Source organism: Zingiber officinale, chromosome 9A, assembly GCF_018446385.1.
Source record: "Zingiber officinale cultivar Zhangliang chromosome 9A, Zo_v1.1, whole genome shotgun sequence".
Lineage (NCBI taxonomy): Eukaryota > Viridiplantae > Streptophyta > Magnoliopsida > Zingiberales > Zingiberaceae > Zingiber > Zingiber officinale.
The window spans coordinates 123,696,967-123,721,084 of NC_056002.1; the positions used below are offsets into that span (position 1 = coordinate 123,696,967).

A 24,118-nucleotide genomic window follows, 5' to 3' on the forward strand; every position below is an offset into this window, starting at 1 on the left:
TATATATAGAAGTGAAAACGACGGAGGCTTCTGAAACTCGAAAGGGAGAGTCAGAGGGATGAAAACGGCAGAGCGTGAGGGCTAAAGATGGGAATTCGATCGGGTCGGTTTCTGGTGACGGAACGTGGTGCCTGTCTGCGGCCGCGGTAGTTAGGGTGTTTACGAATTGGGCCTTCAGTTTGTCGGCCTTTATATAAAAATACGTCGCATCTATTTACCATCTGTCCGGTCGGTCGAAACGGACGGACACGCTGGAAAATAAAGGAAAGTAATTTATTAATCATTTGCACGCTGATTTCGAACTAATTCAATCTTGATCTGGTTCAAGAGTATACCCACCTCGTTGCACCTGCAATGTGTGCTATGAGTAAATATTTCACTACGACTGCCTATAATAATTTCAATTTTGAGATGTACAATGTAATATTTTCTCTCTTATCGAATAAAACATAACACTGAAAAATAAGGTCACGCACCATCTAACCTTATGTTTGGGAGGAGACGAAGAAAGGGGAGGAAAAGGGAGGGAAGGAGAAAGGGAACTCCAAATTTTATTTGGAATTGAGTGAGCTAGGAAAAAAAAAAATAGGATGGCGGATTCAGAAATTTAAGTATAAAGGGATAATTATTATGTAGAATAAGAGATAGTATTCTCGATCTCCACTGGTGAAATCTCATAATACTAACGGTTCCACCGTCGATAAAGAGGGGCGACTGCCAATGTCTCCGCCCCTGGATAGGAATCTTATTTATCCATGAAATAAAAGATTTTCTTACACCCTAATTTGGGATGTAGGTAAAGGAAATCAAATAAAAAATTTGTTCCAATTTTATGTTTGTTTATTAATATTAATTCTCAAATGCTATGTTTTAGGTTCGTCTTTTGCGTTGTGATTAGATGTGAAATCACCACATCGACTCCCCACCTGGCTACGCGATGGAGTTGAGCTCGATAGTGGATCCGTCGGTGGGCGCACGTAAGCCGGAGCCACCCTTGGCTAGGGTGGACTTTTTTCAAAAAATATAAAAATAAAATTTTATTAAAGCTCTATCCTATTTTCAATTAATCCTTAATTTTGCATACTATACACTTGTCTTTTCACAGCTGGCCCAATCATTTTAAGAAAATTAAAATTAAAAATTTATTTGAGTTTACCATAATTTTAATTAAATTTAAAAATTTCCCCTTCTGATTCATAATAGGGGCGTAGCTATATAAGGCTCAAGGGTGCGACTGCACCCCTGAAATTCAAGGAAAATATTAATACGGTGGGGAAAAAATAAAAAAAAAATGTATAATCATAAATTTTGAAACATTCTCATCTTTTTATCAAAAAAAAATCCAATTAAAACCCTTTCAACCTAATCTATTTTTCTCGTTTACAAAAAATTCCAATTAAAACCCTTTCAACTTAACTCATTTTCCTCTTATCCCAAGTCAATTTTTTTCTTTATCCATTTTTCTTCTTCCTCCTCTAATCCCACTTTTATTTTCCTCTTTTTATTTTTTTTCTTCCTATAATTTCTTTCATATTCTTTTTTCTAACTCTAATTTTACCCATAAAATCTGGTGCGACATATCGTTGTCATTATAACCCAAGTCGTTATCGCCGACACTGATTACTACCATGTCATTTGTTGCATGGTCGTTGTCTTTACTTGGTTAACGTCATCGCTTTGTCAATGCTTCATAAAAAAAATACCTTTTAATTGAGGTGAAATTTACTTAATTGATTTCTTTCGCTTAGTCGACACTATTGTTTGATGCCAGCATAACCGTCATTATTCGCTGACTCTGTCGCTTTGCCCCTCCTGAGTGAAGATCCTAGCTACGCCACTGTTCATAATCCCGCTCACTACACACTGCTCAATTTGCCATGCAAGTAGTTGATGCCGACACTGCTTTCCTTATCTCTCCTCTTAGGCTTTCGACAACGATTGGAAAGTACAACTATGATTTCTTTTCTCTCTAATAGTGAGATATTTGTGCGACCATTTCACTGTAGTCACTGCCCCAGGTACATCATCATTACCTTCTTCCGGTCTTCCCTAACCATCACAGCAATGATAACAAGAAGTAACCCCTTTTTTTAATGGTACTCTCAAAAAAAAGAATAAAAAAGGAAATTTAACTAGTAAGGGCTTTTTCTTTAACAAAATTGGATTCTATGGGCATTCAACAATTTTTTTTTTGGGTAGATCATGTTCACTGTTCACTACTCTCCTCGTCGAGAATTTCTTTCCGCTGCTCTCCTTATTGCAAGCGACGTCAACTCCGCCTTATCGTGGTAATTCAGCCACGACCACCATTACTGGAACACAACGTCGGCCAACCGTAGCTGCCCCGACCCTGTGCCACCTCCGATCTCCGGAAACTGTCACTGATCAACCCCAGGTGATTTTAAATCCTGCAGGCTACGCCCCTGCGAACGTTTACTTCTGAGCTAGCTGCCTGTAGTCCGACTGAACAACATAGAACTGAGCCAGATTTTGCAGGTATGAGCCAATGCGGACTTGAGCTTCTCAATAGGCATATCGTGAAGCCCCCGGCTGGTGAGCCACGATGTTGGGAGAAGATCGTAGAAGTTTTTCGAGGGCGGCACGTGTTGTATAGTGTGATAGGCATTGCAAAGTCATTATCCAAGGAGAATGGTAATTCCACGAAGGAGAATGGTGGAGGGCTAAACCTGGAGATCAAGAGAGGATATTGCACTTCTCAATGCACTTAGGGCATTCTCCAAGGATGTGCCATAAGGTGGGAGAAGGTAGATACAGTGCCAGGGAACTCGAAAGCATCTTGTATGAAGAGTGTGGCAGAGTTGAAGATAACTTTCGCATCTCAAAAGCTTACGAATTGTGAGTTCTATTTTACTAGACTAGGTATTAGTGGCTACTTTATCGTCTCTTGTTTTTTGTTTGTTTTTAATAGTGAAGGCTATCTGAAGTAGGATACTTGTCGTTAATGATTAAAGTTGGTGTAGGACCTAGTTCTTGTAACACTAGATGTAGGTGTTTTCTAATTTTTATAGATGGTGAGATAACAATTGTGATAATTTTTGTAAATGAATGCTCAATCGATAACAATTTCAAGATAGAGAGGAGCTAGGATGCTACAGGAGATGGAGGAAAACTGTAGAGTTTTTGGGGAGTGATGTGGGATTGGGAGAGGATTCAAGAACATATTCCACCGTTGTTGAGGGATGGGAAAAGACCCTTCAAGGTTGAGCGGTTGTAGAGGGAAGTCCTCATTGACATTCACCAGACTCATGGACTTGCTTTTAACCATCGTCATGTCAAGCAAATGTCGATCACCTGCAAGTGCATATGCCAGTCATGTCAAGCAAATGTCGATCACCTGCAAGTGCAAATGTCAATCAACAAAGACAACAACGAAGAAGCAGAGAAAGGAAGAAACACAGGAGATAAGTTCAAAAAGCAGAATAGATCATGTGGTGAACAATTTGACTGCAAGGGGATTATTTTTCTAATCTTCAAGTAAATAAATAATTTGAAATAGTTTAAATGATATTTTAAATCGTGAAGATAATTTATAATTTTATATATTTAATCTTTATTATTATTTTTTCTCTCAAAAAAGATAATACATGTTATGTTAAGGAACCCTCCCTCCCTCCCTCCCAAAAAGGGGAGCATAAAATACTTTATTTTCCTTTCCTTTTTCTTCCTTCTCTTCCTTTCCTCTTTTGTTAATGAACCTTCCCTCATCTCATTCAAACATAGTTTAAGAGCACGAACATATACCTAAACCTTCTCTAATACCTTTAAGTAGTTTATAGACACTTATTTAAAGAAGTTTTAAGATTATTTTTTGTTAATATAGAAATAATCACTCATATAATTTTTTTTAACTAACATTAAGCATCCAACTTATATCGACTAATTCTAGAGGTAATCAATTTGATCGCATAAAAAATTTCCACTGACTACCATAATAAATCGAAAAACACTCGTAGTGGATGATTCATCGGTTCAATATTCTTAGATCAACCGCTCATTAAATAAGCAGAAGAATAAAACCTGCACGATTACTGAATGAAAACTCTTCCTTCGAACCACAATCTTCAAATCAACTTGCCAAATAAACAAAATTTTCAAATATGTGAATGGATCTCACAATAGAGCTAGTAGAAAGAGAAGAAGTCACAGTTCCATGGCTTCTTCCCCTGATTCCTTTTACAGAATTGAAACAAAAAATCGAAGCAAAAACATAAATGAATTCAGATCGGAATCCGCAATCAACAAACCTACTTCCAAATCCCCCATTGTCAGCTCTTAACTCAGTCCTTCCTCCTCATCGATCCCGCTACCGATGAACTACTTCCCGTCTAACAGGGCTAGGCTAGAGCTTAGGACAGATCCTGATCTAACACTGGCCACTGCTCCTCTCGAGGGGTATAGCCCCTCACCCGTCTTAATATAAATCCACCCCTGATTGTATGTAATTTTATATTATATTTTTACAAGAGTATTTTTCACGACTCAAATATATAACAATAATTTTGTAATTGTGTCTAGGCTCTTTCTAACCGTTTCACTAAATAGTTAGATATATTTTTGTTCCCGCCCATTCGTGTTCAAACTTCACAAAAGATAACAACAAAAGCAACATGAAAACAATCAATGCACAGTTCAAAGCAGAAAAATGCTTCAAGGTTCCGATTCCAAATTCCTTACCATAGCCGTTAAGCTGCTTCCGCTCCAACGTTCGCAGACCAGGAGGCTCCATCCATCTCTTCTATATTAACCACTTCTTACCGTTTCCGATCCGACTCCAACCAACAAATCACAGCCAACGAACAAGAAAGACTAGATCAACCAAAATGACTTCTTCTTCTTCTTCTACTGACGCTCATGTGAAGCTTAGGAGCTCATTTTCGCAGTCTTCGTCTTCTCTCCACGCCCTCCTCCTCTCCTCTCTCAACCTGCTCCTCCTCGTTCTCGCCTCCGCCTCCTTCGCCCCTCTTTTTCTCCTCCGCACCTCCCCCACCTCCTTTGGTTGGACCCTCTTTGCCGTCTCCTTCTCCACTGCTCTCTCCGCCCTCCTCAGCCTCCTCTCCTCCCACCTCACCCGCCCCTGCTTCGCCGCCCACCTCCTTCTCGTCCTCGCTGCATCCGTCGGCCAGGCTCTAGGCTTCCTCACGCTCCTCCTTCGGCCCGGGCCCAGCCTGCGCTTGCTAGGTTCAGCCCGTGGCGCGCGGGATCAGCGGGCGCTGGCCCGGGTGGAGGCGGCACTGTTGTTGGGGATGTTCCTGATGCAGTCGCTAGCGCTGGTCACGGCCTGCACACTGCGACAGCGTTGGGTGCGGCAGTTCGAGGAGATGGAGGCCGATAGGGAGGCGGCGGCAGGGAGGAGGAGCCGGCGGATGGCGCGGGTGCAGGAGGAAGCCATCGCCAACGCGGCGGCCGCGGCCAGGGAGCTCGAAGAGAAGTTGAGGAACAAGAAGGGGCAGTGGGTGAAGAATGATCTGGAAGGCAGGAAGATCTCTCCCGTTGATTTCTAATTACTGTCGAATTATAAAGTGCTTAGCTTTAAGTAACCAAGATCGAAGATGATTTATGTGGTGCTCACCAAATTGCAAATTCGTGCATCGGCTGTGACACTGTGTACGTGGTGAATTGTGAACTCTATTACAATATGCAAAATAACTATATGTTGTTGCCGACCGAATGCTGATTAATCAGCCAAGTTAGCTTGATGCAAAAACTAATTTGGTCTGAAAACTTAAAAACTATATAAACTGTTTCAATCTATGGATGATGAATGCACATGCACTCCTTACTACAGATTTGTAGGTTTCCAACCGCTTCCTCACCCTCCCCCAGAAAAAAATAGGGATAGAGAAAGAGAGAGAATCTACAGTTGCTGCCATAAGATGGTTGTGAATGAATGAGCCAGTAACTTTTGGATGATGCCTCCCCAGTAACGGACTTTCACATCAAGGAATCAATCAGTAAGGAAGAATCTTCAGATCTGTAAACTCAGCAAATGTTTGTTTTCTGCTACTAAACGACCGTCAGCCTCTGGGACAACCTGCAGGGGTGTACAATGCGTGTAAGGATTAAGATGGCGAGAATCAAAGGTTTGCAATGACAGCACTGGATATATACCCGAAATCCTATCTGATCGTAAAGCTTTTGAGCCCCCGTGTTATCTCTGTACACTTGCACAAATATCTGCTTGATACCTGGGATGAACAAGAGCTTAATATCAAACCTCCTTACCATACTCAAAGAAATGTATAAATAAGAAAAAGACATCGACAAAAAATATCAGATCTGCCTAGCTCCTATTGCCATATTCTTGCCGGGACGTGTACGCACTTTAAAAAAAAAATAACAAATGGAAAGAAAAACTAGATGAAAGTTCATGATTCACCATATGTTGTGGCTGCCTCATTAGCTAAAAGTAGCATGTTTGTTGCAATGCCTTTGCGGCGATAATACTTGGAAACACATAAATCAGAAATGTAGGCATATTTTGGTTGATTTGCTCGGTAGATACTGCAGGATGCAGGTTCTTTTATGCGCTCCTGTTGAACAATTTAAGCACTAACTTATTAAAGGAATTTAGCAAAGGAAGAAAACAAACAACCAGGAACAGCATAATTTGCATACTAGAGGGAATGTTTCTCCAACCAACAGTTGTCGTATGCTTAAATCCAGAGTCCCAATAATGCTGCTCAGTGCAGTGCGCTTAGAATTCTTATCATCCTTCTTTACCTGCTACATGATAAAGCAGAAACCATGGTGAAACAATTGAATGGGAGGGATGCAATCCACTTGAAATAAATGTGCAAGGAAGCACAGCTATTTAAATTAGATTTCACTTGGCTCTGAGTCATATGGACTACTAAGTTTCAATTTAGATGAGTTGGAAAATGGTAGATAGGAATACATATGCAGAAAAATAGGATGTGGCCACAGAATGCATATGCTTGAGACGAGGATCATCCATCTTCTACATTTGAGCAGATTTCTCATGCTATATCCCCATAGAATGCTAGACTTGTTACATATATTACTTAGTACCCATTCCAAATCCCCTATTTATTTGACATTGAAAAGAGAATGAATTAATTGCATTAACGTACAGGAGTAGATGTCTCCATTGATTTGATTTATCATTTTGGACTGTAATTAGTTTCAAAACAGGACATGCTGGGTTTGATTGGCAAAAGTTTTGGATCATCCTGTATTAAGTGCAAGCTGAGACTGAAGCATTATGGACACCTTATCTATAGTCCATGTTAGAATCAGTGGGTTTAACAAAGTTAGTTATGATGCCATGAAGTTAAATTGATCGGAAGCATTTTGTTTCTTTTGTTCTCCATTGAAGACCAGGAACCAAGTGCTCCAAATATAGCACCTAAAACGAGTTTAAAATATGCTTCTAAAGTGTGTGTGTGTGTTTTTTTTTTTTTTTTTTTTGGGGGGGGGGGGGGGTCTATGAGTGCTCGAAAGGATCAAAATTTCTTCTTGCAAGTAAGGAAAATATTTTATGATTACCAATAAAATAATGTTAATGTAAGGGTGATGAAATTTTCAACATATAGCCACTCCAGTGTACTGTATATTTGAAGAGTAAACTCTATATGACACATCTTCAGTCCATGAACGTGAGGGATAGAAGAAACTACTAGAGATAGACATACATGACTTCCTTGTTTGGCATATTTGTGAATTAGTTTCTCAGTTCTTTAGGACTTCAATTTGATTTTAGGCTATGAGTAGTATGGTGATTCCAAGATTTTTCATATCCATGTATCTTTTTATTGCTAGTTTAGGTTAAATTTTTCTGTTTGGCCCTAGGATTAACTTGTGTAGAAGTGGCCCTAGGCAGTCCATGTTTCTCAAGCATAAATACCAATCTATTTTGCAAGTATCTGTATTGTCAATTCTATATCTAGCAAGAATTTAAAAGTCATGTTTTAAAAAGATAATATTACTTAACAATATTATATAACATCATGAAAATGTGAATTTGAGTCAATCCAAGCAATCAATACAAACAAATGTGTGTGTGTGCATGTGCGCTTCTTGTTTGTTAATTTAGCAAAATTGGTCCAATCAAACCGATATAACATGGACATGATTTGAATTTAAACAAAATAGACTTGGGTTTAGTCTACATAGTCCTTATGCTTTTGTCAATTGATCCCTCACTATATAAGCCTATCAGCCTATCACCCTGTAAAAGTGGAGTATGTGAAGACTTTTTATAGTAACAATTTCTAATGGTATAATACACTGCTAAATATTCATAAATCATAGACTGAAGATCACTTCTAATGATTTGTAAAAATTGTAGAACTAATCTTAGGTTCTATAAGTTACTATACCGCAACAATGCAAATGCATTTCTCAGCTTGTTGTGCGCTGCACCTCTTCTTTATCGCATCAAACTCCTGCATCAGATTATATTAACAGCATAAATGGTTTTCCACATGGCACAGATGAGATCATACTTAATTAACATGTAAATTCAAATGCCCAAAAGAAATATGATATATATTGTTTAAGACACTGGGGTAAAATGATGATCTAGTACCTTAAATAGATGACTATATTCTCACAACCAACTGTAGATATCTATGTTAATTCTGATTTGTCAGTATTGATCGATTTCTATATTATAAACTTGTTAGATAATTTAACTACCCAAATGCAATCCAAGCCCTTTGCAAAAAATGAGAAAAGAAAAGTGACTACTGTTTTTGTAAAACAATAAAAAAAAAGCTAGCCTTTCCTTATATTGTATATCACAGACGAGTAAAAAAGTGTTCAACTGTGTTTATCTCAAGTAGTGCATACAAAAGTATATTCCTCATGTGTTCTCCAATTCTTTATTTACTTGAGATACTGCAAGTGAATGAAACTCAAAACTAGTTCTTTTGTTTTTTCTTACTCCTTTGAAAATAAGAATATATACTGTACTGACAACCAGCAGAAGTGCTTGTGAAGTTCATGCTAAAAAAAAGACACAGAAAATCAAGGCAAGCCAATAGAAGTGACAGTAATAATGTTATCATGACAAAACTAGTAATTAATTAGTTCAAATTAAATTCAAACATACAACTCTGCATATATTGTTAATGAGGTTCACTAGCTAATTTATGGAAAAGGAACATGCACATTACTTGATGTAAAAATTACTAAAAAGTATGATGTGGGTAATTGTTGGATATGCCATATCCCATCGTATACTTCAAAGAAACTGAAAATCATACCCATTCCTGCTTCAAATCAATTACAATTATTAAAAGAACTACAGATAAATGAAATAAAATGCTCAATAACCAATTAGAGTAAATTAATACATATTCATACAGAAAAAAAGTAACTTTCATGCATAGTAGAACATGTAACAGAATTGATTTGCATCTTCATCCACCATGGGCACATCCACCTTCTTGATTGAGATTATTAAACGTATCACCTTTAATAACCATCCTAAACTTAGCTTCTCCATTCAAGCCTCATTATTTAGTATTTTCATCTTATCTCTAAAAATGTTATAGATTATCAGTGAAATGGTGTTTCCAAATGTCAAAGTCATCGATTACAAAATAATTCATACCTTATTTGCAAATTGTCTTTTATAGATATCAAGAGAGCTGCAAAAATTGGATTGCACACACACATAAACAAAAATCCAATATTAGAATTCAGTTGCATACCAAAAATTTTCAAAAAAAATCAATAGTGGAAAGACAAAAGAAGGGCAAAGTTAGTTGCAAGAATGCAGACCGAACATCTGAAGAGTTCTCCCAATGACATTCGGCCCTTATCCATGCTGCCGCCTGCAGTGAAGACAACAAAGTTAGGTATCTTTAAAAAAGAAAACCTCAAAAATGGGGGAATAAACAGACGAATGTACCAATGGCGTTCAGCGACTACAATCTAAGTTTGAGCTCACCCATAGTTCTTCGTTCAGAAGGGCCTCCCTTGCAATAAATCTTCCGAATGCTCTCTTATGCTTCCAGTTTCCTTCTTCATCCGAAGGCTGCGGACGGTCAAACCGAAAGTTCGATCCGTCGCATGAAGCGTCGATTTTAAGAATCTTCGGCGCCAGACTAGATTGATTAGAAGACATCTTGAGCTGCGGAAACTCTGGGGACCTATGGAAGCTGCCGGAATTACCCTCGTCTTCCTCAGCATCGGAGGATGCCACAGATCCATCTTTCCTAACAATTCACTTTGAAAGATTAGGGCCCTAAAAATTGTATCAACCAAAGGCACGGAAGACAAAGAACAAGAAGGGAAACGAAAGTCGGGAAGTAGAGAACACCTCGATTTCGCCGTTAACACAATTAACGAGGAAAAAAAATCTCTACCGTATTGATAAGAATAATCCACTCACATAACCGCAAAGACGCATATCTTGCAGGGCTTGCGTCGATCTTGGGTGTGGAATGGTGACGATCGCCGGAGACCCGAGAGTGGAGCGGCCACTGCTGTCATCGATCTCGCAACACGCGCAGCCCGAACCAACGAGACAGGTTGAGGGAGAGAGCAAGAGAGCGGAGAGAATGGGAGAAAAGTCACGCCGACGCGGGCTGGGAAAGGAAAGCTGTTTTCCTCTTTATAGATGAACCGTCCATCATTATCCATTTATTTTAATATTTTCACTATTTTTCATCTAAATGCATTTATGGTTTGAAATAATAGTCGTTAAAGATTTTGAATATATTGTTTAGGATAATCGCCGGAGTAACACAGATCTCACACGTAAGGCTTTGTCACTCCAGGCCAGACTTTTTTTTTGCCTTTTTAAATTTTTATTTTTAGTATTCCTCACTATTGACAAAGGTACGATGAAACTATCACCACAACCTCCTACGGCCTCACACCCTCTAAAAAGGAATAAATTATAAATAAATTATGAAAATCTTAGTCGAACGACCTTTTTAAACAAAAAATATGACATAACTTGATATAGTATTTATACCTATCGAAAATCAAACCATATCTTTCCGATAACAAATTTTTACCCGACTCCCACCTCGACTACCTCGCGAGGACTAGTATTCCTAACTATTGCATGTCCGCTTTCCCTCCCACTGGTGATTATGATGCTTATTTTTTATTCATGGGTTTGTATTGCAGTGTGACTCTTGGGGATGACTTTATTGTCCTTTTAGTTTAAAGAATTTGTGATTTGTATCACTGCATACAATTTAAAGCAAGCAGCGAATCCAGAATCATTAGGATAACACAGATTACAATCTTGCACATGAAAAACTCAAATTGGGAGCATAAATAATGTTTGCCTAAGATTCAAGAGATTAAGGACAAAATACAGTGCCTTTATTATGCAGATCGCCAGCTACTGGTTGGAGTCAACCTGCAAGAGGAAGAATGTGACACTTTCATTAAAAAATTTGGATTATTCTTACAATTTAGAGCAACTCAAGAATCATTCAATTCTTACTCCTTAAGAAATAAGAACATGTAATTTCAAGTCTTTGTTTAGTCACTTTAACTGTGTCTGATATTGAAAATGGAACACTACAAGCCAAGACTCATGACTCAACTTCCTTATTAACCACATACTTTTTTAAAAAATAGATATTTTGGACTCTTAGAACTACATGACTCAACATCATACACGTAGTGAAAGCTACAAGCACAGAGCTTGGTAGATATGAACTGGTGTATAAAGCAAACTAGAACGGAGGCAGTCGACTCAAAAGCTTAGCTTGTAGATTTCCTTACACCTTGTACGTATCAAGCTGCTTGAAAAACAGTAGAGGCTGATCAAAATATTCAAAGTAACAAAAATCGATATCGGTATCGTACAACTCAACTATTAAAAAGTTGGAAGGGAAGAAACAGATAGAATCTATTGTAACAACTAATCACAATGTCCCCAACTGCTTGGAGTCAAACTTCCAAAGATCTTTTCTAGTCATTAAGCTTCTTCCAAGCAGTATCACTTGTCAAACCAAGAAACCACATTGGCAAAAACCTGAAGACCTGTTACTTCTTGGTCCATAAGTAACTGCTTGACATTTTGACCTTGTCCCCTTTTGATTAAACTCTTGGCTCTTTTACAGTTTTACTTGTGCCACAACACGCATCAAATAGTATCACTCTCCATCTATCAGCCCTTCTACCTTCTATACTTCACATTTTTTTCCCAAAGGCATTCCGATCCCTATTCCCTACCAACCACAAACATGAAATATGTTTAGCTTATAACACACAAGGCTCAAAAGGATATTCAACCTGCCATAGTTTTTTTTTTTGGTCTTGTCAAAAAAGATCCTCTTGTCAACCCATGTTTAAAAATAATAGCTCATTGTTTGTGTCCCATAGCCAGAAAAGAAGAACATTCAACTTGAAGATAGGATGCCTCAAGCCCATAGTCTCAGGTTGGCAAAAATGCAGTGGTCCATGATAAAGATGTCAATTCAGCTCGACTATCCATAGCCTATAAGCTATCTTTTGTAAATTTTTTGATATAAACCTTTTTTATATCTAAAACAACTTCAAAATCTACTGGAAAGTATTTGTTAAATTCAGTTTCTCATTATTATTTTATAATTATTTCAATATTATTATACTGTTTCATCATTAAGTTTGAGCCCGAGACAGAGTGCCAAGGTCATGCCGGACCTGGATCACTGCCCACTCTAGTTGTGCTGGGCTAGATACAAACTGAGTGGGTTGGGCCATTTCGAGTCCAACCCATGCCTGTGAGAGGAATACTTCCTTTCAAGTCGTCAATAATTTGAGACGAAGTGGCCTCCACCCTACTCCTACATGGTATCCAGAGTAATATTTCATCTTTGGAGTTAGAATTCGAGGGAGTAATGAGCCATTTCTTCCCTTCAATACCATGTGTTTAAGTGAGACTCCAAAAGGCTCCCAAGTCTCACGTGGTTAAGTGAGATGTCAAGACATTACAAACAAAGAATCTTCGCATTTTGGGTTGCTTAAATCATTTAGCATTTTGGATGCCTAAGACATTACCTACATTATTTATACCCTTAAAATAAAGTTCTATTTGGTGTATCTATCCCCTCACATCTTGACTAAGTGAGACGAAGAGCCACCATAGAACATGGCCTTCTACGATTCAACTCCTAATAAGATCAAAACAAATGAAGAAAATAACTATCTAGTGCACCTGATTATCGTAATATCAATATTAATCAGGAAAAATCTAATTTAAAGAGTTGGAAAATAAGCCCAACTATCTTAAATATCAATATTAATTAGAAAAATCTAATCTAAAAATTTAGAAACAAATGTAGTTACATTAAAACTTTAAGCCATTACTCTAACAAGTCTTTGTTAGTCTATGTTGTGGGAGGGTAGCTTATGCTTTATAAATATGACACTGAATTAAAATGAAAGTGATTAACAATATACTGGACCCAACTATCTGAAATATCTGTATTACTCAGGAAAAATCTACTCCAAACACTTAGAAAAGTAAGCGCAGCTAGCATTAATTTTAAGCCATCACTCTAACAAGTTTTTTTTAGTCAACATCACTGTAAAAAGTCTTTGTAAATCTACATTGTGGGAAGTTGGATTGTAATTCACAATACAAGGACACGGTGTTGACCTAAGGCTGCCAAGCAATCCTTTTTCACTGCAAAGTTGTTTCTCAAGAATAAGCATTTGTTAAGTTGCTGATAGAGGTTGCTTCAAACTCCAATCACAAAGTTTGACCAGTTTTATGCTAGTTGTTTTATATAATCAAAACTCTAGTTCTTCTCAGACCAATTTTGTTCAAGATCATTTAACAACTACAACTAGAGAGGATTCAAAATATTTAACCAATTCAAAATAATTCCAGAAACGTGTACCACAAATATGAAGTTTTGCCAAGGAAATTATTTCTTTGAGGGGTTAGCAAAGGAAGCTCAGTTGTGTCATAAAAAGGTGAAGTTTCGAATGAACCTCTGTGGATTGTGGGTGAAGAAGCATCAAAGGTTAGCCGCAGTTGGAGGCGGAAGCACAAAATCAAGCACAATGAAGCTCTCCAGGAGCGGCCTGACCTTCTCCTTCACCGAATCTACCAAGTCCTTCTGTCCTGCATCCATCGCGTCGAGCGCCTCTAGACTACGAAAGAACGTCAGAAGGCCCACGCCGTACCCCTTGGCCCTTGCCGGCGAGAAGTTTTCCCCGAAACTCACCTGCGTGACCGCAGCTGGAGCCGAGACCTTGACCTTCCCTAGCGTCTCAATGAGTTCCGCTGCAGCACCCTCCTTCGGCTTCGCGAGGGTGAGCCGCATCGCCGACCCTGGCGGCGGCAGCACCGGGCCATCGAGATCGACGACCCAATCAACAGCCATGATGTCATCGCTGATGGGGAGGACGAGTTCCTTGACGACGGCCACGTGGGAAGGGTGGCCGGAGTAGGTCGCTAGGTCGTCTTTGGATCGGTAGCGGCAGTGGAGCAAGTGGGTGAACCCGGCGGCGGAGGCGGCTTCGGATCGGTGGCGGAGGATGGGACCAGCGGTGAGGTGGGTCACGACATCGAGAGAGGCCAAGGATTGCAGACCGGACATCATGGCGTCGATCTTGGACAGTTCAGTGGAGTCTCGGACCTTGAAGAGGACCACATGCTCGACGATGGAGACGGCAGCCATGCCAGCGCTGTTGAGCAAGGAGGAAGAGGAGGAGGCGGAGGATGGCGTGGCGAAGAGCCGGCGATGGGGTGAGCACGAGAGGCGAGGTGAACAAAAGAGGGATCCAAAGCCGATGAGAGAGCGAGAGCGGTGAAGATAAGGGAAGGTTTTCAGACACGCCATGGGCTTTGTCTGAAGTTACAGATGCACCCAGCTATGCGGTTGTTGTCGGCGGTCTCGTCCTCCGCCCGTTGGATTAGAGATGGAGTGGGTTTCGATAGCGACGCCGGTCCGAGTTGAGGTCGGAACGTTTCGCAGGATCATGCCCTGAATGCGGTTCTAATGGTACCGGAAGCCAAGTGCATCAGCATGTTGGTAATCCGTCCCGAAACCCGATCCGTTAAACGGGAGGATTATTTATTTTATTTTCAGCAATAAATTTTTTTTTAGCATTGCTATAACTTTTACTAAAATTCTAGTATGTAAAGCAAAATTAATTTGAGATCAAAATTATTCTGGTTTAATTGAAATTACTCTAACTTGAGCAATTTTTTTAAAAAAATTAAAAACTATTTTAATACTATTAAATAAATATTACTTTAACTTTATGTATAATAATAAACTTAGAAAGGTATGAATTTTGAAGGTGTCAAACAATAAATGAAAAAAATAAAGTGCAAAAGTATATACAAAAATAATTCACAAAAAAAAAACATAGTCAATATTGATTTCTTTATTGAAAAGCCATGTATCACATGACACCTTATCCATAATCCCCATTTATAAAATAAATAGGAATATATTCCTATCAATACATATGATAAAAAATGATTCATTCGTCTCCAACATTCAATCTATTTCTATCAATACATGAAAAAGAAACATCTATATCACAAAATTATAGATGTACAGATTACCTTCTCATTATAAAAAAAAAAAATAATTCGTAATATACTAAAAATCGACTGTAAATATTTAATTAACTGAACTCTGGAGGACAGCTCACTTGAATCACTGTGCATTCTCTTTTGATCTTCCTTTTTGCTCTTGGTTTTTGTTTTTGTTTTCCTTTCCTCGGAGAAAGAAAATTTTAATGCCTAGTTTTGCGGTAGACTCTATTATTTGAGGGGATCTACAATATTGATCACCAATACCACTAGCATTGGACACTCCGTTATCAATAAATCTATCTTCTTCAATTAATGGATTCAATTAGGAATGTATAAATAAATCTGATTTGAGTCAATCTAAAAAAAAACAAATTCAGATTAGATATTTTTATATTTATATTGGAGTATTTTTAGATTGAAAATTTTCTAATTAAGTCGAGTTGGGTTTCGATTGATCCGAATTGATTTAAATATAAAGTTTAATAGATTTTTAGGATTAAATTAAATTTTATTTTAAAAATTAAGATATTTTTATGTATATTAATATTAATGTTAGTATGATAATAATATAGTATTAAAATAAAAATAAAAAATTATAGGAAAAATAAATTTAAAAAATCATTTTGAATCGAATTTTCATATTATCCGGGATGGATTCGGATTGGTCAGTTTCTAGTTGAATTTGGATAAAGTTTGGATTAGATTTCTTTTAAAAAAATTAACCCGAACCTGATCCAATCCACCTGAATTGATATCCTTAAATTCAATCCATGAATTTCTTTGTGAAAAAAAATGATAAAGGTAGTTAGTCCTCGGGTAATCAATTTGGTCTTATGAAAATTTTCCACTGACCATTCAGATAAATTGGGAAAAGCTCGTAATTTTCATACCGACTATTCGGATAAATCAAAAAGTGTTTATGACGAGTGGTCAAGAACCCAATATCTATTAGTTGTGTTCTCTATTTAAAAGAAATTTTTTTATAAATTAATTATAATTGAAGTTTAAATTATAAATATTTAAATAATAATTTAAATATTTTTTCACTGCATCATAGCCCCGAGGCAATGAATTTCTACATCAACATATACATATTGGGTGCATTAGAAGTATCTTCTAATTCATTGAAAATAAGCCTTTACATTATTTTTTTTTTTTCGTATATTTGTTTGAAGAGGGACGGATCCGAAGAAACAAGTGAGTTAAACTTTGGGTGGAAAAAGAGTGGACTAATTTAAAGAGTCTATATATATATATATATATATATATATATATATATATATATATATATATATATATATATATGATCTCGTCCGGAAACTGAGTCGGATGAAGGTGGGTTTTGTTGTGCTAAAAGTTGACGGAGAGTCGTTGAGATGCTGAATCAGCGGGGTACCCCTTGGACAGGTTCGCACGGGCGGTTCTCCGGAGAGAAATGATCAAGATGATAACGCTATTGATCTGCACACACTCAGACGAGTCCCACAGTCGTTAGAGACAGAAACCAGGGAAAAAGTCCCCGGGTCAGGCCCTCCGACGCTCAAGTTATGTACTTTTTCCCCAGAAATCACAGAGAAAGCACCAAAAGTAAAAGACTGGTAAGAAATGACGAGTGAGTGTACCTGCGTAAGAGACAAAGCATCCCTTTTATACTGCAACTGAGGCTTCTGGAACCTGGCGAATGTCAGGGAATGTCAGATGTCAGGCTCTGTCTGGCGGTGGTCGACACGTAGCTTTCTCTCATAGGCTGGCGGAGGAACCAAAAGGAGTATGAGTCTCCTACCGTTAGAATATTCCCTGACATGTGATGATTGTTCTCTGACAGGTGGTTACGATTCCTTGCAGGCCTATTTGTCATGTAGTGTCTGACCTCCTAACCCACCTTCATCTGCGTCCTTCGAAGCCTATACACCCCGACGATCTGCTGATTCCCGACCCGTATCTGCTTATTGCTATTATCCATGGCATGAGCGTTCCGGCCTGTACGCTGGGTCTGTCCGTCGACCCACATGTGTGCTTTTATCCATGACATGAGCGTTCCGACCTGCAAGCTGGGTCTGTCCGCCGACCTACATGTGTCTGCTTTTATCCAGGGTATGAGCGTTCCGACCTGCACGCTGGGTCTGTCCGCCGACCCACATGTATGCTTTTATCCATGGCACGAGCGTTCCGACCTGCACGCTGCTTATTGCTATCCTGGGCCTGTATGTCCCGACCTGCATGCTGGGTCTGTAAGAAGACCTGCCAGTAGTCCTCATCTTTAGCTGTATTTGGCCCACGAACCCATTTACTACTTGCTATCAGGGCTGGGTCTTACAATTTCTCTCTTTTAATTTAAGCCCTGTAGGCTAGACTTTTAATCTCCCCACTGTTACTATCAGTCCGACAGTTGACCGGTCATGTTGGCTTGACTTTTGACCTTCTTGACCTCCTCATTAGCTGGATTGTTGACCGACCACGTTGGCTTGACTTTTGACCTTCTCGACCTCCTCGTCAGCTGGACTGTTGACCGACCACGTTGGCCTGACTTTTGACCTTCTTGACCTCCTCGTCAGCTGGATTGTTGACCGGCCACGTTGGCCTGAGTTCTGACCTTCTTGACTTACAGGTCAGCTTGATTCCTGACCCTCCTGTGGCCCTGACTTTCAGCCACATCATCCTATCAACCCCACCAAACACGCGCCGTATCACAAGTCTCCCCCTCAAGTCTAGTCGAAGGAGGCTCTAGTCCGACTGACTAGACCCCAGTGTTTTGAATACCAGATCTGGTTCTGGACTCCTTTGCTGACCTATTTGGCGTTCAGCAGACCTGTGTGACCGTCGGGTGCACCTCATGCTCACACTAACTCTTCGACTTCCGAGTCTGGTCCGTCTTTACTGCTACTATGGTTTCCAAGCGTCTTCTCCGGCTCCAAGAGAGTCCTTTCACCTTCCTCTTCTGTATAAAAGATTTGGGGCACTTCACCCTCCCTATCCACATTTTCTCTTTATACCTGCTCCTTAACTTGTTCATGGAATCCCCCAAGTTGTCTGCTCTGCGTCGCCGGCTGGCTTTTACCGAGAAGGCTTTTACATGATATGACCCTGAGCCGGGATCTACAGACCTCTCTTTGTAGGGAACTGGAAGAGCTATGGTGAGCGGCCAAATGCAGGACCCGGGCAGAAATGACCCTGAAGATGAAAGCGCAAGCAGACTTTCACGCTCAACTCCATCATATCCTCTATCTGAAGCTGAAGCACGAGGATGAGGTGGCGTCTTAAGGAGGAGAATCGACTACAAAACGCCACCATTGATCAACTGCGGGCCACTCTTGATCGTGTGCAGATAGAGCTGGCTCAATCGAGAACTCGCTTAGAGGAAAGACCTCAAGTGTCTGGGTCCAATAGCAATTGAGAGCACTATTAAATGTTCCTTTTTATGAATCCCTCTTTATGAAATGAAGCCTATTTTCTGCTCTATAACTGTATTCCTTCATTCTAGTGTCTATGTTTATATTGCTATAAAACACTTGCATTCTTTTAACCTTTTTAGAAAACATAACAAAAGCACTTCGCGTACCTCGCTTTCTTCTTACCCCTTGCCAACATAGTGGTAAGCAGCAATACCTGTAAGGCGTGTTGTATTTCGCTTCATATGTAAAAGATACTGACCGAGAAAGTGCTTGAGCCAATCCGGGAAGATTGTTGAGCGTGAGAGCAATGCTCACTTATAACTCACACTGAGGCGAGAGTCTGGAACATCTGACCGAGCAGCTCGGTCGTTGGGCGTGAGAGCAGTGCTCACTTATAACTTACACTGGGGCAAGAGTTTGGGACAACAGACCGAGCAGCTCGGTCGTTAGGCGTGAGAGCAGAGCTCACTTATAACTTGCACTGAGGCAAGAGTCTGGGACAGCCGACCGAGCAGCTCGGTCGTTGGGCGTGAGAGCAGAGCTCACTTATAACTTGCACTGGGGCAAGAGTCTGGGACAACCGACCGAGCAGCTTGGTCGTTGGGCATGAGAGCAGAGCTCACTTATAACTTGCACTGGGGCAAGAGTCTGGGACAGCCGACCGAGCAGCTCGGTCGTTGGGCATGAGAGCAGAGCTCACTTATAGCTCGCACTGGGGCGAGAGTCTGGGACAGCCGACCGAGCAGCTCGGTCGTTGGGCGTGAGAGCAGAGCTCACTTATAACTCGCACTGGGGCGAGAGTCTGGGACAGCCGATCGAGCAGCTCGGTCGTTGGGCGTGAGAGCAGAGCTCACTTATAACTCGCCCTGGGGCGAGAGTCTGGGACAACCGACCGAGCAGCTCGGTCGTTGGACGTGAGAGCAGAGCTCACTTATAACTCGCACTGGGGCGAGAGTCTGGAGCCCGCTCGTGAGGTGATCTGAAGGCCTGACCGAGAAGCAATCTGGAGGTCTGACCAGTTTTTGATATGGAGACCTGACCAAGAAACAATCTGGAGGTCTGACCAGTTTTTGATCTGAAGACTTGACCAGGAAACAATTTGAAAGCTTGATAAAGAAGCTATTTGGAGGTCGGGCTAAGAATTGATCTGAAGATCCGACCAGGAAACAATCCGAAGGCCTGACCAAGAATTAATCTAGAAGCCCGACCGGGAATTGGTCTGGAAGCCTGATCGGGAATTGGTCCAGGAGCCCGACCGGGGATTGGTCCAGGAGCCCGACCGGGGATTGGTCTGACCCCCTAACCGAGAGATCGCTAGCAATACTCAGATCCGAGACTGGTGATACTATTTTGGTCCGAGACCCGTGGCGATAGCTCGATCCCGAACGGGGGAAGTTAAGCCTTGAAGCTCATAGAAGTAAAGCCGATAGTAACATGAGGAGATAGAGCTTTTATTTAGTTGGGTTCTTTATTTAGAAGAAATTTTTTTATAAATTAATTATAATTGAGGTTTAAATTATCATAGGCCCGAGGCAATGAATTTCTACATCAACATATACATATTAGGTGCATTATCTTCTAATCCATTGAAAATAAGCTTTTACATTATTTTTTTTTTGTCGTATATTTGTTTGAAGAGGGACGGATCCGAAGAAACAAGTGAGTTAAACTTTGGGTGGAAAAAGAGTGGACTAACTTAAAGAGTCAATGTAATAAATGTTGGATATATATATATATAATGGAAAAAGAGTGGACTAATTTAAAGAGTCAATATGTAATAAATGTTGGATATATATATATATAATATCCTGCGTGCCTGCACAGTATATAACTGTGCGCGTGCATGATATCAGTCGTTTTTTTTTTAATTTTTTGAGTTTTTTTATATTTTAAATTAAGAAAATCAACTAAAAAACAAATATTTCCTTATATAAATTTCTAATACATTAATATATCTCCTCAACATATTACAATACTCAATAAATGCTTAAATTGATTTTATTTTAATTTTTTTTTAAAACCAAATATTATAATCTAATTAGGAAGCCTGAACCCCATAGGTAAAATCTAAAAAAAAAAATAGCTTTGATACTATAACCCAAAGCCTGAACCCTAGAGGTAAAATCTAAAAAAAAATAACTTTAATACTATAACCCAAAGCCTGAACCCTAAAGGTAAAATCTAAAAAAAAAATAGCTTTAATACTATAACCCAAAATTTGAATTCTAAATAGCTTTGATATTATAACTCAAAGTCTGAACCCTAGAGGTAAAATATTAAAAAAAAATAACTTTCATACTATAACCCAAAATCTGAACCTAGAAATAAAATTTTTAAAAAATATTTTAATTATTTTTTTAATTCAAAAATTAATTATAAAAAAATAACAAAACTCATAAATTTTGAATTAAAAAACAATATTTCTTTATATAACAGCTAATACGTTAAGATATCCCCTTAACATATTACAATACTCCATAAATACTTAAGTTTAATTCATTTTTAATTTTTTTTAACTAAATATTATAATCCAATTGAAAAATCTAAACCCCAGAGGTAAAATCTTTAAAAAAAAATTAACTGAAAAATTATATCCGAATTAGGATGCCTGAATCCTACTAATAAAATTTTAAAAAATATATTTTATTATTTTTAAATCAAAATTAATATATTTTATTTATTTTTTCAATCAAAATTAGAAAAAAAACAAAAAAATCACGATATACTGTGCGACGCGCACAGTCGCGCTGTGCGTATCGCGCTGTATATATATATATATATATATCGAGAATTTGTGGAAAGGATAGAAATTCTATTATAAAATATAAATAAAATTATTATATTAAGAATTTTAAGATATATGGGTTGATTTATATTATTTTATATCTATTAACAATATGTATAAATATATGGGGAGAGACTTTTTCTTTCGTGTGGGTGTGTATGAGTATAAATTCAGGGCTCAGATTATATTGAACCAAGTTGACTTATATACAAACACGACTGCACAAACCGAATGCTGGCTTGGTTAAGATAAAATTTGTCCAAGTGAAGCAACGAATATTTTGTCATGCACCTATATAAAGTGTAACGCCCGCCCTTCCAGGTAGCACTAAGGTCACCCCGGAGGGACGGACGTCACTGAAACATAGACATCAATTACTAATGCATATGGATTCATGGCAGCAGAAGACTTATTTAGATTTTTTTTTTCTTTTATCATATGCATTTAGTTTACTTATCATGGCATGTGAATCAAAGCATACTGAACATTTCATCATATCATCATCATTCTAACATGAGTAAAATATCATAAGTGTATGAAATACTAGCTGAAATCATCATCATAAGCATAGGGTCCAACTTAGTTCACATGCACAACTTAACTAATTATAAGTTCCAAAACTTAAGTAGATCTATCCACCGAGCACTTCCACACACATCCATCACCTTTCCTTCTACTCCCCTTAATTGATCATTTCCTTGCCTTTATCTGCAGTACAAGGAAAACGTGTAGCTATAAGCCAAAGGCTTAGTGAGATCCTTGCCTACCCATAAATCCGAAAACACATAACATAACATAACATGTAGAAACCATAGCATAGCATAACATAGCATGAAGAATCATAACATAGAACATATCTTATCATGTAAAAACCATAACATCTCATAACATAACATGAGAGAAAGCAGAACATAATATATCATATCACATAAGGAGCATAACATATCAAAGTATATCATGTGAGTGCATATCATGATTCATATCACATTCTGTAAGCACATATCATGAAGCCTATCATATCATGTAAACATGTATCATAACTCATACCTGTTCATAAGGGTGCATAAACATAATTTCATAAATATGTGCATGTAGATGCAATATGTATATTTTTAAAACATGTATCATGGAATGTACATATGCATCATGCTTCTTTCAAAACATATAGTATACATACTTGAATATCATATCATCATCATGAGAAGGGCCCTGGCTTGTACCACATGTAAACATAAATGCGCGCAATCCCTAGGACAGGGTAGCTAGCCCCGAACCTACTAGAGATCTAGGTCCGTTCATAGTCCGTCGACCTAGGGGCGTACTGAGGAGCCCATCCCTTAACGAGGTCCGTTCATAGTCCGTCGACCCCGGGGCGCTTATGGAGCCCACCCTTGGTACAAGCCATACAAAGTAAAATATCATGCATATCATATCTCATCATATCATACATGTCATAATTCTTGTCATATCATTAAGAGAGCTCTTGATCCCAACTTAAGGGAAGCATCTCTTTACCATAGCATGAAGAGTGCTCTTGATCCCAACTTAAGGGAAGCAACTCTTTTCCATAACATGAAGAGTGCTCTTGGTCCCAGCTTAAGGGAAGCAACTCTTTAGGCTTTTCTTCTTACATAAGCCATTCATACATGCATTATGAAACATAACATGTTCTTATCATAACATAAAGTATAACATGTCATTTTCATATCATCAAACATGGCATATCATCTCATGAACTTAGCATACATATCATGAACATGACATATCATATCATGAGTCTAGCATATCATATCATTAACATGACATATCATGTCATAAGTCTATCATATCATATCATGAACATGGCATATCATATCATAAGACATAGCAAGGCAACATATCATAAGACATATTTTCATCATATCATGAAGCATGAAAGCTTAATCTACTCACATATCAAAGGCTACATATCATGAGAATACATAAACATGTTTAGTTAGGTTTAAACTCTTTCCTAACTCAATTAATCCATCTTGGCCAAACCACATCAGTAGGTTTCATCCTCATTTCATTCCATATTAAGCATAGAACTTACCCACATAACATGTAAACTTGATCTAAACACATACAAGGCATTATACTTCATGAATAAGCATGTTTGAGTTCAAAACTCTAACCTTAATCCATTTATCTCAATTTGGCCGAAACACATCAGTAGGGTTCTTATATCATTTGGTTCCATATGAAGCATAAAACTTATCCACATAACATGTAAACTTGACCTAAGCACATACAAGGCATTATACTTCATGAATAAGCATGTTTGAGTTCAAAACTCTAACCCTAACCCATTTATTTCAATTTGGCCGAAACATATCAGTAGGGTTTCATATCATTTTATTCCATATGAAGCATAAAACTTAAACATATGACATGCAAATTGGATCTAAGTATATACAAGGCACT

The 24,118-nt window shown here is 38.6% G+C and overlaps 3 protein-coding genes across 9 annotated transcripts; 1 reads left to right on the forward strand and 2 right to left on the reverse strand.

Moving 5' to 3' along the window:
• Nucleotides 1-4,841: 4,841 nt before the first annotated feature.
• On the forward strand, nucleotides 4,842-5,522 carry LOC122019541. The gene has a single exon (XM_042576999.1). It carries the CDS (start codon nucleotides 4,842-4,844, stop codon nucleotides 5,520-5,522), a length of 681 nt encoding a protein of 226 aa, XP_042432933.1.
• A 191-nt stretch (nucleotides 5,523-5,713) lies between these two features.
• LOC122020929 lies at nucleotides 5,714-10,598 on the reverse strand. 4 transcript variants are annotated; one of them, XM_042578979.1, is made up of 9 exons: nucleotides 10,356-10,598; nucleotides 9,938-10,205; nucleotides 9,769-9,821; nucleotides 9,599-9,635; nucleotides 8,361-8,426; nucleotides 6,637-6,744; nucleotides 6,398-6,551; nucleotides 6,130-6,206; nucleotides 5,714-6,052 (listed from the first exon to the last, which is right to left on the reverse strand). In XM_042578979.1, the coding sequence occupies exons 1-9, from the start codon at nucleotides 10,397-10,399 to the stop codon at nucleotides 5,987-5,989; spliced, it is 873 nt and encodes a 290-aa protein (XP_042434913.1). In that variant the 5' UTR covers nucleotides 10,400-10,598; the 3' UTR covers nucleotides 5,714-5,986. The 4 variants fall into 4 exon arrangements, with proteins under 4 accessions (XP_042434913.1, XP_042434914.1, XP_042434912.1 ...); XM_042578980.1 differs by having other exon boundaries at nucleotides 9,938-10,200; nucleotides 10,382-10,597; XM_042578978.1 differs by having other exon boundaries at nucleotides 6,637-6,741; nucleotides 10,382-10,597.
• Nucleotides 10,599-11,197: 599 nt separating this feature from the next.
• Nucleotides 11,198-14,902, reverse strand: LOC122020931 (stress-response A/B barrel domain-containing protein UP3-like). Of its 4 annotated transcripts, none has more exons than XM_042578981.1 (2): nucleotides 13,936-14,898; nucleotides 11,198-11,365 (listed from the first exon to the last, which is right to left on the reverse strand). In XM_042578981.1, exon 1 carries the CDS (start codon nucleotides 14,787-14,789, stop codon nucleotides 13,962-13,964), a length of 828 nt encoding a protein of 275 aa, XP_042434915.1. In that variant the 5' UTR covers nucleotides 14,790-14,898; the 3' UTR covers nucleotides 11,198-11,365; nucleotides 13,936-13,961. The 4 variants fall into 4 exon arrangements, with proteins under 4 accessions (XP_042434915.1, XP_042434918.1, XP_042434916.1 ...); XM_042578984.1 differs by lacking the exon at nucleotides 11,198-11,365 and adding an exon at nucleotides 11,420-11,774 and having other exon boundaries at nucleotides 13,936-14,902; XM_042578982.1 differs by lacking the exon at nucleotides 11,198-11,365 and adding an exon at nucleotides 11,421-11,753 and having other exon boundaries at nucleotides 13,936-14,901.
• Nucleotides 14,903-24,118: the final 9,216 nt, after the last annotated feature.

Bases quoted from the DNA above. Each gene is read 5' to 3' on its own strand.
- LOC122019541 (XM_042576999.1), top strand. From the start codon at position 4,842: ATGACTTCTTCTTCTTCTTCTACTGACGCTCATGTGAAGCTTAGGAGC.
- LOC122020929 (XM_042578977.1), bottom strand. From the start codon at position 10,482: ATGACAGCAGTGGCCGCTCCACTCTCGGGTCTCCGGCGATCGTCACCA. The intron at 9,822-9,937 runs GTGAGCTCAAAC...TCTTCACTGCAG, and splicing joins TTCTGAACGAAGAACTATGG to GCGGCAGCATGGATAAGGGC. The intron at 9,636-9,768 runs GTCTGCATTCTT...CAATTTTTGCAG, and splicing joins GAGAACTCTTCAGATGTTCG to CTCTCTTGATATCTATAAAA.
- LOC122020931 (XM_042578981.1), bottom strand. From the start codon at position 14,789: ATGGCGTGTCTGAAAACCTTCCCTTATCTTCACCGCTCTCGCTCTCTC.